General features: G+C 37.7%; 1 protein-coding gene across 4 annotated transcripts in view; it reads left to right on the top strand.

The window, feature by feature from the left end:
- ZC3H14 (zinc finger CCCH-type containing 14) overlaps positions 1–21,448 on the top strand; it is a 42,401-nt gene that overhangs the window by 1,740 nt on the left and 19,213 nt on the right. For all 4 annotated transcript variants that reach the window (XM_014784477.2, XM_014784476.2, XM_014784474.2 and 1 more), the window contains exons 3-9: positions 3,925–4,039; positions 6,815–6,855; positions 7,324–7,519; positions 7,841–8,270; positions 9,029–9,189; positions 9,580–9,680; positions 11,336–11,491. In XM_014784477.2, the coding sequence (XP_014639963.1) occupies positions 3,925–4,039; positions 6,815–6,855; positions 7,324–7,519; positions 7,841–8,270; positions 9,029–9,189; positions 9,580–9,680; positions 11,336–11,491 (1,200 nt within the window). The remainder of the gene's footprint in view (positions 1–3,924; positions 4,040–6,814; positions 6,856–7,323; positions 7,520–7,840; positions 8,271–9,028; positions 9,190–9,579; positions 9,681–11,335; positions 11,492–21,448) is intronic.

The following is a 21,448-nucleotide window of genomic DNA, read 5'->3' as shown; positions in this document are numbered from 1 at the left end:
TGTAACTTCTAAGGACTGACAGGCTAGTTACATGCACTTGGGTATTTGGCAGACATTTTCTTGCAAGTGAGCAAAGTAAAAGAACTGATAGACTTTGTTGCCAGTGACAAAAATTGAGCTTTCAAGTGAAAATTAGAATTCTGGAAAATTTGTGTCTGCCCCTGTGAACTTGGCAGCTTCCCACTGCTTAAATTTCTGATGAAATCAGTGGTGATATTAACAGATGGTTCTTTCATATTGTGTAATGAAATGTATCAACCTGTCACTGGGTTTGTGTAGCTCAGTGAACCAGTATTTTTTCAAATGACCAATTCATGATGTTACAAAATCATACAAGGGTAAAAGATCCATTAAAAGTGCAGAATGGATCAATGGATTTTCATGTTAACAGAGCACAGAAAGGTCATTGATATAGTTTTAGTTTCCATGTCGCTGCTAACCTTTAAAAAACTACCACTTGTAGAGTTTTGGTGTAGTATCACAGAAGAATATCCATATTATCTGGAAAGGCTATTAAAATATTCCTTTCTTTTCCAACTGCATATCTGTGTGAGACCAGATTTTCTTCACATTCTTTAATTAGAACAACATTTCACAACAGATTATGCAGAAGCAGAAATCAGAATGCAGCCGTCTTCTTTTAAAGCAGATATTAAGGAGATTTATAAAAATAAAACTTGTGATAGGTGTATTATTTTAAATGAATAAATACTTTTAAAAATTTTCAGCTTTAATTTCTAGTTTTGTAAATATTGATAGATATACTCACATAAATAAAAGTTCTTTGGGGTCATCAGTAAGTTTTAAGAGTGTAAAGAGGGCCTGAGACCAAACAGTTTGAGAATTGCTGATTTACTGCATGCTGGGCACATTTCATAAATTATTTGTTGTCAGGGTTATTTTAAGACTTTAACAGATAGAAAATTGAAGCTTATCGGTTATAGATGAAGCTGAACTATGATTGATTTATTCATTCATCACTTAATGAATGCCAGCTATGTGCCAGGAACTTGTTTTGGGTCAAAAAGAAATCCACAGAAAACCTACAATGAGAACTTTCTTAATTCTAGCACATGAAAGCACAAATACATGTTAATTGGGTCTAAATTCAGTCTTATTGATAATTGCTATCATTTATCAAAAATCTGAAACCAAGAATTTATTTATTTATTTTTTTCCCCCCCAAAGCCCCAGTAGATAGTTGTATGTCATAGTTGCACATCGTCCTAGTTGCTGTATGTGGGACGCAACCTCAGCGTGGCCGGAGAAGCAGTGCGTCGGTGCACGCCCGGGATCCGAACCCTGGGCCGCCAGCAGTGGAGCCCACGCACTTAACTGCTAAGCCATGGGGCCGGCCCAGAAACCAAGAATTTTGAGCCTATTAAAAACCTGGTTACAAGCTTAACATAGTCCAATATGAAATGTAATTATAGTAAAAATGTGTATTTTATAGTTTTCAAAATATTTTCATATAAATATTTCATATAAATATAAATAAAATATTTCATATAAAAATATTTCAGAATATTTTATATTTGTTTCTGAACACAACGTTGTCATGGGGATGGCACGTAATATTACTCTTTTTACAAACAAAGAAATGGAGTTCTTAGGAGGGCTAAATAGAGCTTGTCAGTGGCAGTTTTAAGATCAAAGAACTCAAGTCCTCTGGGTCTTTGATGTTTCTGTTATGTGAACTTCATAATAGAAACTTGAACTAGCAAATAGGAGTCACTCCTGTATGCTCCTCTAGAACTTCAATGAAATTTGTCCCAGCGGTTAACATATTAACACAGCTTCTCAACTTGTTTGTCTCTGCTTCTTTTTTTTTTTTTTTAAAGATTTTATTTATTTATTTTTTTCCCCCCAAAGCCCCAGTAGATAGTTGTATGTCATAGCTGCACATCCTTCTAGTTGCTTGTCTCTGCTTCTTGACTGGAAGTTTATTGGGGGCAGAGACTTGGTATTTGCTGTGTTCCAGTGGCCTAGCAGAGAGCCTGATTTTTTCATAAATGTTGATTAAGTGGGTGAAGAGGGGTCACCATTAGACTCTATTTGAAATAAAAGTATACATTATTAATTTTTGTTTACAATTAGCTACCTAATTATTTGTATGTATATACATCATTGTCTTTATGAAAAGGGTAACTTTCTAATCCCTTTCTTTGTGCTTAGAAAGAGTCCTGGAAACCTTTAAGGTTATAGAAACAATTCTTTAATAAATTTTTGAATATCCGTTTTCAAGGCATTGGATCAGAAAGGTGAACAATCCTTTTTGTTAAGCGTGATAAGGTCTCGTGTTCGTTTACAATGGAGCACTTTAGCGAAACTGCAGTTATAATTCGGAACAGTCTTTCATTCACATTTCAGAAGTATGAGCTTGCAGAAACCTTCAAAATTTTTGCTGTTTTTTTTCACTATGTAGATTTCAAATGAACTTGAGAAATCTATCAGAATTCTGTAGGAATGTATCACGAACACGTTAATTTTTCATTAGACACTTATTTCCCATTTTGTATCTACTGAGAAAACAATGAATAAATTTATAACAGCTTTGTTGAGATGAAATTGGTATACAGTAAACTGCACATATTTAAAGTGTACAATTTGGTATGTCTTGACATGTATACACTATAATCAAGCTTGAACATTTCCATCACTCCTAAAAGTTTCCTGGGGCTATTTTGTATCCCTCCGTCTTTCCCTGCTCCTACCTTTTACCTGGGCAACCGCTAATCTCATTTATATAAAATTTTAGAAAATGCAAACTAATATACAGTGACAGAAAGCATAGTCTTTGTTTTAATCACTGGCATTATGAGGGAGAAAAACTGTGAAGACTGCCAAAGCACTACAGCTTTTTTGTTTGTTGACCTTTCATGGGTTACCAGTGGCAGCCCATAATGGGTATACTTTGCATAAATAAGATACCAGGCGTAGTTACTAAAATTGCCAGAAAGCAGTGGGAGCCTTTTGATACACTACGGAGAAAATACTAAATGACTGGCTACTTATTCTTACTTGTATCTCCTGGCATCATATTACATGCTTCCATCAAATATTCTGATTTCTCTCTTTCCATTTGTAGATTGAACTTTTTCAATATATTTGTGCTTTTTTTGAACTAAATTTTTGATATTTCTCCTTGAAACAAATGTCTGATAGTACTTCTGAAGCGAACCTTTCTGCCCACATAGAAATATTATGAGTATTTAAAGTATTAAAGAAATCTAAAGGAATTTTTTGGTAGGGATTAGAGTTCCTAACAAATGGCTTTTGCTTCCTTATCTTCTTATTGTGGTGGTTTTTGTTTTTGGTCCTAGACTTCAGCCTCAGAATCACTGTGTAGGAGGTCATGAGGATAAAACAATGAGTTGAGTTGAAATTATTTAACTGATCTTAAGGTTGAATTTGTTAAATGATGTAGAGTTTTTGGATGGTTTTAGTTTTTTTGATGTTGCTGTGTTTGTTACTCTCAGTGATTGATATCTGCCTTTACCAAGGATAAAAGTGTTCTCTTGAGAAATGAGTATCATTTTGAAAGAAATAAACACAAAACTAAACAAAACTCAATTATTATTCTTGAGGAATGTCCATATACTTTCTGGAAGCTTCTTTGAAATTAATGCACATTATTAAAAATTCAAGGAAATGAATGCATTCTCAAGTTTGATGCTGTAATTCAGAATATCTAGTTTTGTAAGTATTCATTAGTTGTTCCTAATTCCTATTCTTCTAGTAATTGAAATACCTATAGAATGCAGAGAGAAAAAGCTATGCTTTCTTGTCCAGCATATAGTTCCAGTAGAGCTGAGATACTGACTCTTAGAGCTACATCTATATTTTCAAGCACGTCAACTTTAAGTAGAAGAAAATATTGAGGAAAATATAAAAAAGTTTTTATATACTTTTCCTTTTAAATAGATGAAGAACTTCCTGATTACATTATGGTGATGGTGGCCAACAAGAAAAGTCAGGACCAAATGACAGAGGACCTGTCCCTGTTTCTAGGGAACAACACAATTCGATTCACCGTATGGTATGTTTCTGAATATTTACCCCTCAGACGAAAGTTTGGCATAAGTCAGAGTAGGTCTTCTGTCTGAAAAGAGGTTCTTGACAGGAGAGTCAGATTCAATGTGGAGAGGCAGGTTGTGAGTGATGAGAGCACAGCTTCTGGAGCCAGACTGCTGGGGTTGAATCTTGAATCTGTCTCTTGCCTTGGTTTCTCCATCTGTAAAATGGGTACAGTTAAATCACCATCATAGGATTGTTTGTGGGGATTAAATGAGCTAATATGTGTAATGTGCTTACAGCTGTGCCTGGCCCATAGCAAGTCCTTAATATATGTTAATTGTAGTTATTTTGTTTCTTCTGTAAACTTCTGCATCTTATTGTTCCTTTCCCCACACCAAAACCAGTTACAGAGGTTTTTTGGACTGGGTCGACTTCCTGAACTGCTTTCTCCAGTGAGTTACCTCTTAGGGGGCAAAGTTTTTTTGACAAAATTTCAAATCATTTTTTTAAGATTTAGAACTTTTTGAAGCTTGGAATTTTAAAATAGGCAACTAATTGTTCAAATATGAATTAGTAGTATAATTTTTAATGTCCTTTTTCAGACTGTATATGCTTTTAGTGGAAAATACTGACTAAAAGCATAAGATTGAATTTAAGAAAGCAGGCCAGGTTCTGGTACCAGGTTTGAGGTAGATTGAGGACTGAGGGGGGTGATGATGTGGCTGAGAATAGAGAGGAAATATTTATATAAGGGCCTCACGCTGGGAACCACCAGTTACAGCACAAGTTGAGGATGGACCAAAAGTTGAACAAGCAGAGTGGCCTGCTTAATTTGAATGTCAAGAGACTGGGAGGGGGAATAGGAGGCACTAAGGAGGGATATGAAGCTGGTTAACTTCTTGCCTTCAAACCAAAGTTTGTCTTGAAGGTGTTTTTGCCTCAGGCAACTGTATGCTTTACAACTCATGTGAAGTTTTCTTGGAATTCCACACAGCATCCACTAGGTTTATATTACACAGTTTTGAAGAACGTTGAGTGCAGTGGTCGATCCTCAGATGTTTCGGTGTGTGCACTCCTGTAGTGTGGGTGACCTAACCCACTTGTTAACAATTTGTCTCCAGAATTTACAAAAACGAGAGAGAGAGATCGTGGTACTTTAGACTGGGGAAATTACCATTATCTTGAGTGCTTTTTTTTTTTTTAAGTCTTCATCAGTCCAGGTATTTGTTTTGTGTCATACACATTTTTTTATGACCTGACTTGTGGTTCAGTCTTCAGATCACTTTGGGTTTAAGTCCCACTAATATAATATGGGAGATTGACCTAGTAGGTCCTTTCTCAGATAACTTCATGCAATACTTCAGACAGATTTCTTACGTAAACAAACTACTAACTGAATTTGAATTTAAAATCAAGTTAGTTCAACTTTCTCATCTTGCCCTAAATTCTTTTCTTTAACATGTGCAGGTGGAAGTGGTGGTGTCTCTGTTTTGCCACTTTGCTTTCCTAAGTTATGTGTTCCTTGACACCAGCATCAAACAGACTGTTCTGATTATTTGGAGCTCTGTAATAATTGTGTCCTAGGGGACAGTGGCATGTGACTGGGTTCTGGATGAAACATTATTATAATGAGATATTTCTGGTGTTTTCAGGAGGCGTGGCCTCTTGAAGGATTGTAAAGCAAATTTGCCTTGTATGTAACTACTAAAATAGGTTATATTATAAGCAAAGTTGCAGCCTATGCTTATTTACAGCATTAGTTTTGTAAATAATAGTTATAGTGAAGTGATATAGTATATTTTGAGATTTTGTTTTTTTGTGTGTGTGTGTGAGGAAGATCAGCCCTGAGCTGACATCTGCCAATCCTCCTCTTTTTTTGCTGAGGAAGACTGGCCCTGGACTAACATCCATGCCCATCTTCCTCTACTTTTTTTTTTATATGGGATGCTGCCATAGCATGGCTTGACAGGCGGTGCGTTGGTGCGCCCCGGGGATCCGAACCGGCGCACCCCGGGCCGCCGCAGTGGAGGGCGCACACTTAACCACTTGCACCACTGGGCCGGCAGCTTGAGATTATTTTTAAGTTTCTTTCTTTTTCTTTTTTTTTTTTTGTGAGGAAGATCAGCCCTGAGCTGACATCCATGCCAATCCTCCTCTTTTTGCTGGAGAAAACTGGCCCTGGGCTAACATCTGTGCCTATCTTCCTCCACTTTATATGGGACCCCACCAAAGGATGTACTGACAAGTGGTGCCTCGGTGCGCGCCCGGGATCCAAACCCGGGCTGCGAGCAGCGGAGTGCGCGCACTTAACCGCTACGCCACGGGGCTGGCCCTAAGTCTTTTTTATTTCTCAGAATTAAGTTCCCGACACCATATAAGTAGATAAAATAAAATTTAAACTGTGCTTAAACAGTTGTAATAATACCCTATATTACACGCTGGTGATATTTCTTTTTTACTGTAAGCTACATTCAGCCTTTAGTCCTTAGGAAACAAAATGACATGCTTTGTAGATCAAGACTGTGTGGTCGGATGATCCTGTTAGTTTTGCAGAGGCTGGATGTTGAAAATGATGAAAATACGATTTTTGATTGGTTTCTACTGTATTCATATAAAGCCTTTTTTAAAATGTGAAACAAAGTTTATTTTAATACTGTTTATCCGTGAAATACCATTTAGCACCATTTATGTGAAGATTGATTCTGTAATGTCATCAAATTTAGAGTGACAGTTAAAATAAAATCTTTCTTGATTAAAGGAAGCTTTTATTTTTTGATTTTTGTTTTTTTTCTTTTAGGCTTCATGGTGTATTAGATAAACTTCGCTCTGTTACAACTGGTAAGATTCATAAAAGTATCTAGGTTTTTTTGAAATTTGTTATAGCATATGGTTTTCTTTCTAAAGTCGTATATATTACTTTGGGGGAAAAACCTATAAATTTGAAAACAGTTCATTTGAACTTTTTTAGGAAGCACATATTTTTATGAATTTAAGAGCAGTGAGTTTAATATAATTGAAAGTTAATTTAAACAAGGGAATGGGAACTATACATTTTATCCTAAGGAAATAATTCTAGATGTGTGCAATGATCTAGCCTCAGGGATGTTTCAATATTTTATAATTAAAAATTACTTAAACTCCAGTAATAGTAAATTGAATAAATGATTATATTACTATGTATAGAATAATATCCAGCTATTAAAAATGTTGTGGAACAACATGTGTTGGTTTGAAATTGGTGATGAGGAAGGAAAAGCTTCAAAGTAATAAAAATAGCTTGCGAGTACCATGTATTTTTCTTTCCAGACCCTTCTAGTCTAAAGTCTTCTGATACCAACATCTTTGATAATAACGTGCCTTCAAACAAGAGCAGTTTCAGTCGGGGAGATGAGAGAAGGCACGAAGCTGCAGTGCCACCCCTTGCAGTTTCTAGCACTAGACCTGAAAAAAGAGATTCCAGAGTTTCTTCAGGTTCCCAGGAGCAGAAGACTACTAATGTCAGGTAAGAGTCCTGGGTAGACCTGCTGTGGACAGATGGGTATATGTGTGTGACATTTACATTAGTTTTTATATGTTTAAATTGCTGTTTTCAGAAATTTTTGGGAGCAGTCAGGTGGTCATGAGCAGTTTTTTAAAAATAAAATAATGGATGAGACCAAGGATTATCTTTTATCTCAAATGTAGTAAATCAGAATTTAGAAAAAGATACATAGAGGGGATATTGAAACTTTTTCATTAAAATTTAAGTAAATTTTCTTTGAAGATTTAAAGATACTGCTCTAACTTGGTTGCAATACTTTGTGTGTGTGTGTGTTTTAAATAGACAGACTTATGATGATGGAGCTGCAACCCGACTAATGTCAACAGTGAAACCTCTGAGGGAGCCAGCACCCTCTGAAGATGTGATTGATATTAAGCCAGAACCAGATGATCTCATTGATGAAGACCTCAATTTTGTGCAGGAGAATCCCTTATCTCAGAAAAAACCCACAGTGACACTTACGTATGGTTCTTCTCGCCCTTCTATTGAAATTTATCGACCACCTGCAAGTCGAAATGCAGATAGTGGTGCTCAATTAAATAGGTTGCAATTTCAACAGCAGCAAAATAGTATTCATGCTGCCAAGCAACTCGATATACAGAACAGTCGGGTGTATGAAACAGGACGTTTGTGTGAACCAGAAGTGCTTAACAGCTTAGAAGAGACTTATAGTCCCTTCTTCAGAAACAACTCAGAAAAAATGAGTATAGAGGTTTGTATATACTTATAAGTTCTGGCTTGTTAGGCTGAAAGTTAGCAGTTCTTAATACTAAATAGTATGTGAAATAACACATTTTGCAAGTTTAAAATAAACTGATTTTTGTGCTACTCAACATGTTACACTAGTGGGGCCGGCCCCGTGGCTTAGCGGTTAAGTGTGCGCGCTCCGCTGCTGGCGGCCTGGATTTGGATCCTGGGCGTGCACTGACGCACCGCTTCTCTGGCCATGCTGAGGCCACGTCCCACATAGAGCAACTAGAAGGATGTGCAACTATGACATACAACTATCTACTGGGGCTTTGGGGGGGAAATAAATTAAAAAAAACACATATTATGCTAGTGAGCTTTTCGTCTCCACGAATGGTTGCTCCAGATATTTTACATCTTATTTACTTATCTGAGATGCCAACATTTGAGATAACTTTAAGCTTACCTTATAATTTTGAGGGGATTTTAGGTCAATTTTAGATGTTTCATGGCTATTACTAGTAAACAGCCAAGTAACTCCATTTTATTAGTTTCCTTAACAGTGCTATCTGCTGCTGTTATTATAAATGAATGTTAGAGCACTAGTTTTTGTTTTAGCTAAAGGTTGGCTATTAGGGATAATATTTATATTTTTAAAAGAAACCAGGAGATAGCCCATGAATTCTTAATATGATTAGCTTTTTCTTAAAAAGAAGAAAATATTCTGTGATAGAACATTGTTACTTTCTGAGACTAGGTAAGCATAAATTTATCTGATTGCAGGAAGAAAACTTTCGGAAGAGAAAGTTGCCTGTGGTAAGTTCAGTTGTTAAAGTAAAAAAATTCAATCATGATGGAGAAGAGGAGGAGGAAGATGATGATTGTGGGTCTCGTACAGGAAGCATCTCCAGCAGTGTGTCAGTGCCAGCAAAGCCTGAAAGGAGGTACATGAACATGTCTGTAAATTAATCTTTAATTGCCTGATGGAGTCTTCTGGGTTTCTTGAAGAGGATGTCATGAAAATAAAAATTTGGTAACATATAAGACTTTTCCATTGGTTTTTGAGAAACACTTATATTAATGAAAGAGAAATTGCTTAAAATTGGAAAAGACTGTAGAGAATATTAAAATCTGTAATATGAGCGGGGCGATAGTTGATCCAGATTCATTATTTTAAAAAGTTATAAGGTTCCAATCCAGTGGGCATTTTCTAAAAACTACAGCTGGTCTGTTCAAAACCTGAGAAGGCTGTAGTAACAAGGGATAATGGATGGCTAGCATGTAAAGAACTCAAATCTAAAATTTAATCAAAATACCTTTCTTAACTTCTTTAGACCTTCACTTCCACCTTCTAAACAAGCTAACAAGAATCTAATTTTGAAGGCTATATCTGAAGCTCAAGAGTCTGTAACAAAGACAACTAACTATTCTACAGGTAATTTCAATGTATTGTGTTTACATTAAGTAAGAGATTTCTATAACTTGTGGAAGCTAGAAATGATTGCTCCCCAAGTTGTGGTAAAATAAAGATGCCTGCCAGATGTCAAGACCAAGATAAGGTTCAGAGAAAAATGGTTTTAAAAGGAAATTTGACCAGTTTGAGAAACTTTCCCAATTGTCAGTGGACATTTGGGTAACTGTGATGCCTTTTACTCCCTTTTTCCAATGTGTGTGAAATATATAATAGAAATTTTAAAGAGAGTTTGGATAAAGATGGGACTTCCATATTTGTAGAATTAGAGTCAGCATTAGATATGAATTTATGATGTATAAAAAGCAAAATTAGATAATATTAAGAGGCTGAACTTAGCAAAATTTGCCTAGTATATGAACAGTTTGGTTTCTTTCCTTTCAGTAGAACCCATTAATAGAACACAAGCTGGAGAATTGACTTATTTGTGAAGTTCCTGCCCCAGTCCTAGTGGAAGTCCTACACCATTGTATGAAAGAGTATACAAGTATTACATGTCTTTAAAATAAAGGAGATGATGAGTCAGCTATAATTTGATCTTACAGAAAGCTCATTCTGAAATGCAAACCAAATGGTGGTGCCATATTGCCAGTAAATTCTCTACACTGGGCCACACATGCTATAGCCAGTGTGTAAAACTTTCTTTTAGTAAGCTGTGGTGATTACCCACTCTAAAAATTTTTATTTTTTCTTTGATGGATTTGATGACTGATGTTTTAGCATTGTTCTGCTTTTCCATTCTCTTTTACATCTCTTTTTGTGACCCCTTCTTAAAGTGAAGTAAACAGTAAGCTGTCAACTTTTTTGTGTGTGTGTGAGGAAGATCAGCCCTGAGCTAACATCCATGCCAGTCCTCCTCTTTTTTTTTTTCTTTTTGTGCTGAGGAAGACTGGCCCTGGGCTAACATCTGTGCCCATCGTCTTCCAGTTTATATGGGATGCCGCCACAGCGTGGCCTGACAAGCAGTGCATTGGTGCGCGCCCGGGATCCGAACCCAGGCCGCCAGCATAAGCTGTCAACTTTTGATCCTGACAGTTATCTGTCGCCTTGCTTTTCCTCATCCCTAATTTAACCTTGAACATAAAATTAAACAGGTTTTGGCATATAGGTTAAAGATTATCAGGCAAAGGCCAACACTTGACCTAACGATTCACCTATTTACATACCCACTTTTCGTCTGTCAGCAATATTGAGTGTTTAGAATGATGACAAATTTAGAGAATTTTACTCACTGTGACCTTTAAATTTCCTGCTTTTATAATAGTTGGAGATTCTTTCTTTACCTAGGTTATCTAAATTACAATTCGAAGTTGTTACAGGATCATGAAGCAGAACCTAAACTGCATTTGGTTAAAAATGAATACGTATGTGCTGCAGTGTATTTATGGCATGTGGTTTAAAATATATAGATGCTGTTTACATAGATATGGATATTTAAGTCAGATAATCTATCTCTTGGGAATATTGTAAGAAAAAATGAGGTGGTCTCTATGAACTGTTTCAAACTCCTCATGTTCTGAGCCCAAAGAGGCATTTATGTTTAATATGACATGTTCACTATTGAGTTTTGATGTATTACTGCATTTGCCTTTCCATCTTTTTTGCTTTTTATATGAAAGTCTCACAGAAACAGACACTTCCGGTTGCTCCCAGAACTCGAACTTCTCAAGAAGAATTGCTAGCAGAAATGGTCCAGGGGCAAAGCAGAACTCCCAGAATAAGCCCCCCGGTTAAAGAAGAGGAAATAAAAGGAGATAACATAGAAAAAAGTCAAGGTAATAATTTAAATAATATTTCATTCTCACACTTTTTTCATAAGGCATTAAATATTTTCTAATGGGTGTTTATGAAATGTTAGTTATACTGTGAGAAAAGCACTCATTAGGCCCAAAAATAGAATGAGAAGGTAACATGAGGAAAGTCTATATCTACACTTGCCAGAATTTTAAAAATCTTTTTATTATGGACATTTTTAGTGTTCTCAAAAGTGGAAAGACTAGTGCAATGAATCCCCATAAACTCAGTCACCAGCCTTAATAATTATCAGCATTTTGCGGGTCTTTAGAAAGTTCCTACTTAAAGATACATAGATATCTACATTCTTCCTTTTCTTCTTTCTGTTAATCCTACCCCTATTCTCTTGAACTTGAAATCATATCTTTACATTTCCCCTCTTTCACCATCCTGTCTCTGTCACCTGCCGGATCTGCCTTATTGTCCCAGTGTCCCTAGTTTATCCCCTGTGCCTAACATACTACAGTTAGCTTCCAGCTGATTTTTCTGCTTCCTTTCTCTCAACCCCCACCCCCAACTCCTACTACAGATACTCTAAAGTGTGACTTGGATCATGTGACTCCTTTGTGAGAGCATTTATAGTGTCTCCTCTCCCCTTCAGAACTGATGCCATCAGCTTGGCCTTTAGGCAGCTTCATTATCTGGCCCCTGGTGTCCAGCCCTTCTCCACTGTTCTCTGACCTGTTCCTTCTGTTCCCATTAGGAAAGATTCTAGTTTCTTCTTTTTCTCTTCTAAGATCTGAATTGAAAAACTCCACCAAAACTGTATGCTCATCATGTTATTTCTAACATATTTTTCTAACACTGCCATACATTTTTTCGTTCTTCCTCAGCTGTGCCCTTTAAATTGTTCCTGGTTCCTCTCAAATTTACTTGTTTCATGAAGCCTTATGATTCTATCCTATATTTGTCTCTTCTCTTTTTTTGAAAAAATGCTTGACTGTATTGTGCAATTTGCTCTGTCAGCATTATGTGCAAGTCCAGTAAATGATGGACCTGAGAATAGGAAAACCCCAAAACAGCCAGTAGGTACTCAGTGGAAGGTGTAAGTGGGCCAGTTTGTGAAGAGAAACTGGAAACTAGGATTTGAGCTTTATTAGGGGTAGGAATTGCAGTGGATTGAAGGCCATCAAATAGGTTTAAATCTATGATTTCATGATGATATTTTTAAAAAGTAAACCCTTAATTGGTCACCTTCTGGAGGATAATAGATACTAACTCATCATCTTGAAAACCAGATAAATAAAACAATTGAGCATTTATATTGTCTGTCTTTTAAGAATGGTACCACTGGGTAGCCAAGTAGTACAGGAGGAGTTAGCACCTGTTTTGTAAATAAAGATGTACTGGAATCATGCCATGCCCATTTGTTTACGTATCGTCTGAGGCTGCTTTTGTGCTGCAACCGCAGAGTTGAATACTTGAAACAGACTCTGTAGCCCACACAACCTAAAATAGAAAATATTGGCCAACACTTGATATAGTAGCTGAGGGAAGTATCTTTTAAAATTATTTTAGCTAATAAGTGAAAACAAAATGATAGAATTGTGTTTTTTTTTTTTTTGCAACTCATAGTGAGTTGCATTAATGAGTCTAAGCACTGATCATTAGTGGCTCCTAAAACTTTTTTAAGTGAAAACCAGCCATTTTGTGCCTCCTGATGAAAGAATAAAACACTCCCTTAGTCTTGCCAGAAGATTTGAACCTGAGTGATCAAGCCTTTAATCCAGTATTCAGCTTGCAGGAAGGTGCAGAGGCCAGAGGAATATGTTGATTGCTGCACTGTTGAGTGTGCAATAGGCAAAGTACAGTCTCTGGGACACTGTATAAGTCAGACAGCCTGAGAATTCTAGATTAAAAGACTTAAAAGACAAATTAAAATAAAAGGGGCAGGGTTAAGCTGTAGTGTCCAGGGAAGCACACTTGTGTGATAAAACCACAAAGAAGCTCTAGGTATTACTATAAAAGGCATATTAGTGGTTACTTTTGGAGAGAACTGATTAGGATGGAGCACTTGGAGAGGCTTCTAGGGTGGCTGACACAGTTCTGTTTTCTTGACCTGGATGGTGGTTAGAAGGGTGTTTTGCCTTATCAAAATTCATTAAGCTGTTTGTTTTGTGTGATTTTTATTTATTTATTTTTTTTGGTTTGGAAGATTAGCCCTGAGCTAACATCTGTTGCCAGTCTTTCTCTTTTTGCTGAGGAAGATTGGCCCTGGGCTCACATCCATGCCCATCTTCCTCTACTTTATATGTGGGTCACCTGCCACAGCATGGCTTGATAAGCTGTGCATAGGGCTGCGCCTGGGATCCAAACCTGCGAACTCTGGGCCGCCTCGTAGGAACTTAACTACTATGCCCCTGGGCCGGCCCCTGTTTTGTGTGATTTTTTTATATCATTGTTTTGTTTTAAAATAAAAGGTTAAAAAATTGAAATGGCATTAAGTACCTCTTTTGATGAGGACTGTTACTACTATTACTGGATTCATTTGTTTGCAACGCAATCTGACACTCTGCAAACAGCCATTGTTAATAGGCTTACTCACCGTTTTACTGCTTTGTCTGTGACAAGTTTTTTACATTCTGAATGTGCACATGTATTGGCATGAGTTGTTAATAGTGTTCTTTTGTCTCTTCGGCCTCTATTACTAGCTTACCCACCTCACAATATTTGTGCTTTTTCTCTTTTTGTCTTGGATTAGTCTGTCACCAGAAATTTATTTTGCCAGTCTTTTTCAAAGAGTTAACACAGCAACAGTAATTCTGGCTTTATTGATTCCCTTTTGGTGTGTTTTTTTCTATTTCATTGATTTCTGCTCTTATTTTTAATATATCGGTCTATATTTTTTCTTATTAATTTATCTTAGCCTGTCTTCTTAAGCTGTAAATTTCTCTTGATGTGCTGTTTTTGCTGCATATCACAAATTTTGATATATAATGTTTTCATTATTATTCCAAGTATCTTTAATTACCATTATGATCTTCATCTTTGACCCATGAGTTATTTGGAAGTGTTTTTAATTTACAATATATGGAAGTTTTATTTGCTTTTGTCTTATAAACTTTTTTGTTATGTACGCTTGACTTAATTGCATTGTGGTCAGATAAGGTGATCTGTATAATATTCTTTGAAAATTGTTAAGACTTAAGACAATCAGTTTTATACATCTCTTGTGTGCATTTTGGAAGAAAGTGGACTCTACTTGTTGGATTGAGAATTTTGCATTTAGTAGATAAAGCTCTACAGTTACGTTGTTCAAATCTTGACCTTGCTGAGTTTTTGGTCTGCCTGACTTACCAATAATTGAGAGAAGGTCTTGAGATTGCCCATCAGGATGACACATTTATCTTAATTTCTCTATACTTCTATCAGTTTTTGCTTTGTTTATTTTGAGGCTATTAAACTAGGGTGCATGCATATTTAAAATTGTTACATTTTCCTGATGGAATTGAACCTTTTATCTTTATAACCTTCTCTACCAAATGATGTTTTTATCTTAAAGTCAGTTTTGTCTGAAAGTAATATAGCCATTTAGTTAGTATTTGGCCCATATATCTGTTTTCCATGCCTTTGTTTTCAGTCTCTTCTTTCCTTATGCTTTAGGCATATATGTCTTTTAAATGTCATAAATCTAGATGATTATTTTTTAATCCAATCTGAGTTTGCCTTTTATTGGAGAGTTTAATTTTTAATTTTTAAAAAAATTTTTTTTTCCCCCCAAAGCCCCAGTAGATAGTTGTATGTCTTAGTTGCACATCCTTCTAGTTGCTGTATGTGGGACACGGCCTCAGCATGGCCGGACAAGCGGTGCGTCGGTGCGCGCCCGGGATCCGAACCCCGGCCACCAGTAGCGGCGCGTGCGCACTTAACCAGTAAGCCACGGGGCTGGCACTTGGAGAGTTTAAACTGTTCACATTTATTATAACTATTGATGTAGTGGGATTAGTTTCTGCCTTCTTTTTTGATTTGTATTTGCCTGCTTTTGTTTTTTCTCCTCTTTTGCCTTTTTTCAAGATTCCTTAATTACTATTGTTATTGTTGTTGATTGCCCCAGCTCTACATTTTTTTTACTAGTTTAAATTTTTTTTTTTTTAATTTTATTTATTTATTTCCCCCCAAAGCCCCAGCAGATAGTTGTAGGTCACAGCTGCACATCCTTCTAGTTGCTGTATGTAAGAGCGCGCCCACTTAACTGCTAAGCCACGGGGCCGGCCCTACTAGTTTAAATTTAAACACTCCATTTCTGTTCTTTTAGTGGTTACCACTGAAATTTTACCATGCAGATTTAATTGAATATTCTAAAAGTTAATATTGTGACCCCATTCCTGAACAGAAAATGGACTTCAGAATACCTTAGCTCCGGTCTTTTCCCTCCTGACATACATTGTGTTTCCAATGTTTCATTTTGGTCTTTTTTAAAATGCATAAGTTGGGCACCACGGTTTTTATTTTACTATATAAAATGGCATTGTCAGGCTGGCCCAGTGGCGCAAGTGGTTAAGCGCGTGTGCTCCGCTTCAGCGGCCCGGGGTTTGCAGGTTCGGATTCCAGGCGCGCACTGATGCACCGCTTGTCATGCCACACTGTGGCGGTGTACCATATAAAGTACAGGAAGATGGGCACAGATGTTAGCTCACGGCCAATCTTCGTCAGCAAAAAAAGAGGAGGTTCGGCATCGGATGTTAGCTCAGGGCTGATCTTCCTCACAAAAAAAATAAAAAGAAAAAAATAAAATAAAATGGCAGTGTTTGTTCAGATTTACCTACATGTTTATTTTTTTTTCTCATATCTCTTGAGTGTTGTTGGGGATCATCATTTTCCAATATTTTGAATATTTTTGAACTATATTCTTTGAAAGTTTCTTTAGAACAGGTCTGTTGGTAGTAAATTTCCCAAAAGTCTGTTTACCTGTAAGCGTTTTTATTTCTCCTTGTTCTTGTGCAGTTTTGCTGGATACCCAAGTCTAGGTTAACAACAGTTACGTGGTCTCACTGTTTTGTATATATTATTCCATTGTCTTCTGGCCCCCATTGTTGTTGAGTGGACTTCTGTCATTCTAATTATCTGTTGTTCTTTTGTAGGTGATCTGTCCTTTCTCTGGCTGCTTTCAGCATCTTCTGTTTGTCTTTGATGTTCTGCAGTTTCACTACGATGTATCTAGGCATGGATTTCCTTTTATTTTTCCGATTTGGTATATGTTGTATAAAAAAAATAGACATTTAAAATAAAATACTTTACATTATGAAATATATGCTCACTGTAGAAAATTTGGAAAAACAAAACAAATTGTTGTAATATCTGCTGATAGATTAGAAAATAATAAAATAGTATAGAAAAATTTAAAATAAAAAGTAACATTCCTGGGGGCCAGCCCCGTGGCGTAGCAGTTAAGTGCACGCGCTCTGCTGCTGGCGGCCCGGGTTCGGATCCCGGGCACGCACCGATGCACTGCGTGTCAGGCCATGCTGTGGCGGCGCCCCATATAAAGTGGAGGAAGATGGGCACAGATGTTAGCCCTGGGCTAGTCTTCTTCAGCAAAAAGAGGAGGATTGGCATGGATGTTAGCTCAGGGCTGATCTTCCTCACAAAAAGAAAAAAGAAAAGAAAAGGTAACATTCCTTGCTCATTCTTCTCCACACTGGTTCTCCCCAGAGGCTGCTGCTTTTAAATGCTTCCATTTATGACTTTCTTTAATTTCTTCCATGTCTGTAATAATATGCTTATCTGTAATAATATGCTTATACCACTGTTTCTTAATTGACCAACTATAGATGGTATCTTTTGATTGTTTGCTACAAAGTGTCGGAATCTAATTCATGCTTTCCCCTGCCTCCAAGCCTATGTAGTAAAATCACTATTTTAGTTCATTTATTGGTTACTTTTGTAATTTTAAGTTGTACACCTAAATATCTATTTCTTGTCTAACTATATTTCAGTGTATTTTAACTCTTCCATTTCAGTATATTTTGACTGCCAAGAGGTAATATTTTTATGTCCTTTAATTTTTATGTATTTTTTCTCACTCCCACCTTCTGCATTCTGTCATCTGTACTTTTATATTGTCAGAGATGATCGAATTTAATTTTTGTTATGTTTTCCCAAAGACTACCATGCTTTTTAGGTTAACTCTAATAAAAGTTGAGAACCAATAATATGCATTTACGTCATTAAGACTATATAAATATTATAGGGCCAAATTTACATTTTCTCCTACAGTTCTTTGTTTAGGAGTTCCCTAGAGTTGTTTATTTTCTTCCCCCCTTTGATAGTTTTTTTTTCCTTGGGTTATTTTTTTTTTTCCCCTTCTTATTGCATTGCCTAACTGTATTATATAGCCTAAAAGTCTGTCATTTTATAATATTAAATTTTTGGGTTCCCCTTTTTTCTTTAATTTTATTTATTTATTTATTTTTCCCCCAAAGCCCCAGTAGATAGTTGTATGTCATAGCTGCACATCCTTCTAGTTGCTGTATGTGGGACGCGGCCTCAGCATGGCCGGACAAGCGGTGCGTCGGTGCACGCCCGGGATCTGAACCCAGGCCGCCAGCAGCGGAGCGCGTGCGCTTAACCGCTAAGCCACGGGGCCAGCCCCTCCCCTTTTTTCTTAGATACCTTCCTCCTAGAGCCTCTGTCCTGTTTTGCTCATCTGACTGGTTGCTCTCTAGGTCTGTTTCAAGGCTGTCATCCCAGGGCTTACTCCTTCCCTGAGTGTGCTCTGCCTTTCCCGCTTGGTCTTCCCAGTCTATTCATCTGTTTTGTCACCACATCATGAAGACACTTAAGAAAAAGTATGAGAGGTAAATTTTCTGAGTGCTTAGAAATCTAAAGATATTCTTGTACTTGATTGATACTTTGGCTAGGTACAGACTTCTAAGTTGAAATCATTTTCCTCAAAACTTTGAAGGCATGGCTTCATTATCTTGAGGCTTTTAATGTTTATGTTGAGAAGTTGCTTGCCTGTCTGATTCTTATTCCATTATAGAATACCTGGGCTTTTTCCTCTGGAAATTTTTAGGATTTTCTCTGTGTTCTTGATGTCTGAAATTTACTGTGGTAAGTCTAGGTGCTAGTCAGTCACTTTTGGGCTGGATTCTTGTGCACCCCCCCCTTTTTTTTTTTAATTTTATTTATTTATTTTTTCCCCCAAAGCCCCATTAGATAGTTGTATGGCATAGCTGCACATCCTTCCAGTCGCTGTACGTGGGACGCGGCCTCAGCGTGGCCGTAGAAGCAGCGGGTCGGTGCGCGCCCGGGATCCAAACCCGAGCCGCCAGCAGCGGAGCATGCGCACTTAACCGCTAAGCCACAGGGCCGGCCCATCTTGTGCACCCTTTTAATTTGAAAATCTATGCTTTCAGTTTGGGAAATTCTCTTACATTGTTTCTTTAAAAAATTGTTCTCTGTTTTCATTATTCTTTTCTTTTGGAAATTCTGTTAGTTGGATGATAAACTTCCTGCTTTCATTTCTAGCTCTTATTTTTGCTCTCCTCATTTTTGACTTGATCTTGTTGTTCCACTCTGGAATATTTTCTATAAATATTTCTTTATTTATCTTTAGTCCCACTATTTTTTTTTCTTTTTTAGGCAAGCATATTTTTATATTTCCACAAGCTCTTTGTTGTTCTGTTTTTCCTAGTATCTTGATTTGTGGATACGGTATCATTTCAAATTTGAAGACCATAACTAGAGGATTTCTTTTTTTTTTCTTTTAAAGGTTCTCTTTTTTTTTTTAAAGATTTTATTTATTTTTATTTTTTCCCCCCAAAGCCCCAGTAGATAGTTGTATGTCATAGTTGCACATCCTTCTAGTTGCTGTATGTGGGACGCGGCCTCAGCATGGCCGGAGAAGCAGTGCGTCGGTGCGCGCCCGGGATCTGAACCCCGGGCCGCCAGCAGCGGAGCGCGCGCGCACTTAACCGCTAAGCCACGGGGCCGGCCCTAAAGGTTCTCTTTTGTACCCTAATTGATGGTTTCCTTCGGAGTCAGTTTTTGTTTGCCGTTTTTGCCCTTGTATTTGCAGGCTCTTTTCAACAATGTCTGCAGATACGTGGTTCCTAGTTTAAGAAAAGGCAGTACAGAGGCTTTCCTGGAGTTTTGTGGGCTAAGCTTTATTGTGCACGTGTTTTCTTTTAAACAAAGCAGCCAGGGAGCTGCACTTGGCCTTGAAATTGCAGAGCGGTTTCCCTGGGGGGTGCCTACACTCCCTGTAGCTGTCTAGATTCTCCCCAGATAATTTGCTGAGTTTCTTTAGAAAAGAACCCCTTTTTAAAAATCTTTAAATTTTATCTTTTAACTGTCTATCTGTGGCTGTACCATTCAAAAACCTTGTGTTCTGTTCCACATCCTTTGTAGTCTTCTTTGCTCATTGCTCCAGCTTCTCACAGTCGGATGCCCCTTTGTTCATTTCATCCAGATTAAATATCATCTCAGGACTGTCAGCTCCCAAATTTATATCTCCAGCTTGGACCACCTGAATTCCTAGTTCCTGTCCAACTGCTTACTCTACATTTGTTCTTGGATATATAATAAATCATTTTAAACTTGTCTAAAACCTAACTATTAACAATCTTCCCCTCTAATCTGTTCTTCCTGTGGTCTTCTTCATTTTAGTTAATGGCACTTGTACCTTTTCAGTTGTTCAGGCCAGAAGCCTAGTGCTATACTTCTTTCAAACTTATGGCTGTTCTTCTTTTCCTCTCCTTTCCTCCCTCTTTCCCTCTCTCTTTTTACTTTCCTCCTTCCACCTTTAGCAAATGCTATCAGCTTCTGCCTTCAGAATGTATTAAAATTCACCCACCCCCTCACCTCTGCCTCTGCCATCCTAGTCTAAGCCATCATCCATGACTTGCCTTGATTATTGGAATAACATCCTTACTGGTCTGTCTGCTTTCAAACTTGTCCCTCTACAGTCTATTCCACACAACAGCGGAGTGATCATCTTAAACTAAATTAGATCATGCCGCTCCCTTGCTCAAAACCCTCTGGTGGCTCCCCGTTACACTCCAAGTAAAAGTCAGAGTCCTACCTGATCTCACCTACCACCCTCTCCCTCCCTCCACTTTGTTCTCTTTGCTATTACCTGGACATTCTTGGTGTGTTTTTCTATTTCAGAGTGTTCAAAGAAGAGCATGTCTGAGATGCTTTTGCCCTCTCCCTGGAATGTTTTCTTCCAGATGTCCACATAGCTCACCTAGAAATCATCTCTGTGAGGCCTTCCTCAGCCCCTCAGCCCCACGGTACCTAACCCACTTTTCTTTTTTTTTTTTTTTTTTTTTGTGAGGAGATCAGCCCTGTGCCAATATCCGCCAATCCTCCTCTTTTTTTGCTGAGGAAGACGGCCCTGGGCTAACATCTGCGCCCATCTTCCTCCACTTTACACGGGACGCCACCACAGCACGGCCTGCCAAGCAGTGCGTCGGCGCGTGCCCGGGATCCGAACCAGCGAACCCCGGACCGCCGCAGCGGAGCACGCGCACTTAACCGCTTGCGCCACCGGGCCGGCCCCCTAACCCACTTTTCTAAAGCTTTATTTTTCTCCATAGCACTTATGACCATCTAATATATATTTTATATTTTCATAGTTTCGATGTTTTTATCCAGACTCAGGGCTTTACATATCAACATAAAATACATTATATTTTAACATGTATTTTGTTTTTCTGTTGGTTTGTTTTTGAGGTCCATCTCCTTCTGCTCCCCACCAGAATATAACCTCTTTGACCGGGGTGGGAGGTTGTGTGTGTCTGTCTCTGTGTGTGTGTGTGTGTGTGTGTGTGTTGTTCATTGCTGTTATTGAGTTCCCAGAACAGTGCCTGGCATATAGTAGGAGCTAAGTCAATATTTGTTGCTTTAATGAACGTGTTGCTCCTGCCTTGCATCTCACTTGCAGTTTTCCCAGGGTCTCGATTGTGGCTTTTCTGCTCTGCTTCACAGCCAGT

Source organism: Ceratotherium simum, chromosome 24 (assembly GCF_057802395.1).
Source record: "Ceratotherium simum simum isolate JZ-2026a chromosome 24, ASM5780239v1, whole genome shotgun sequence".
In the NCBI taxonomy this organism is placed as follows: domain Eukaryota; kingdom Metazoa; phylum Chordata; class Mammalia; order Perissodactyla; family Rhinocerotidae; genus Ceratotherium; species Ceratotherium simum.
This window is presented reverse-complemented; position numbering and strand designations above follow the sequence as displayed.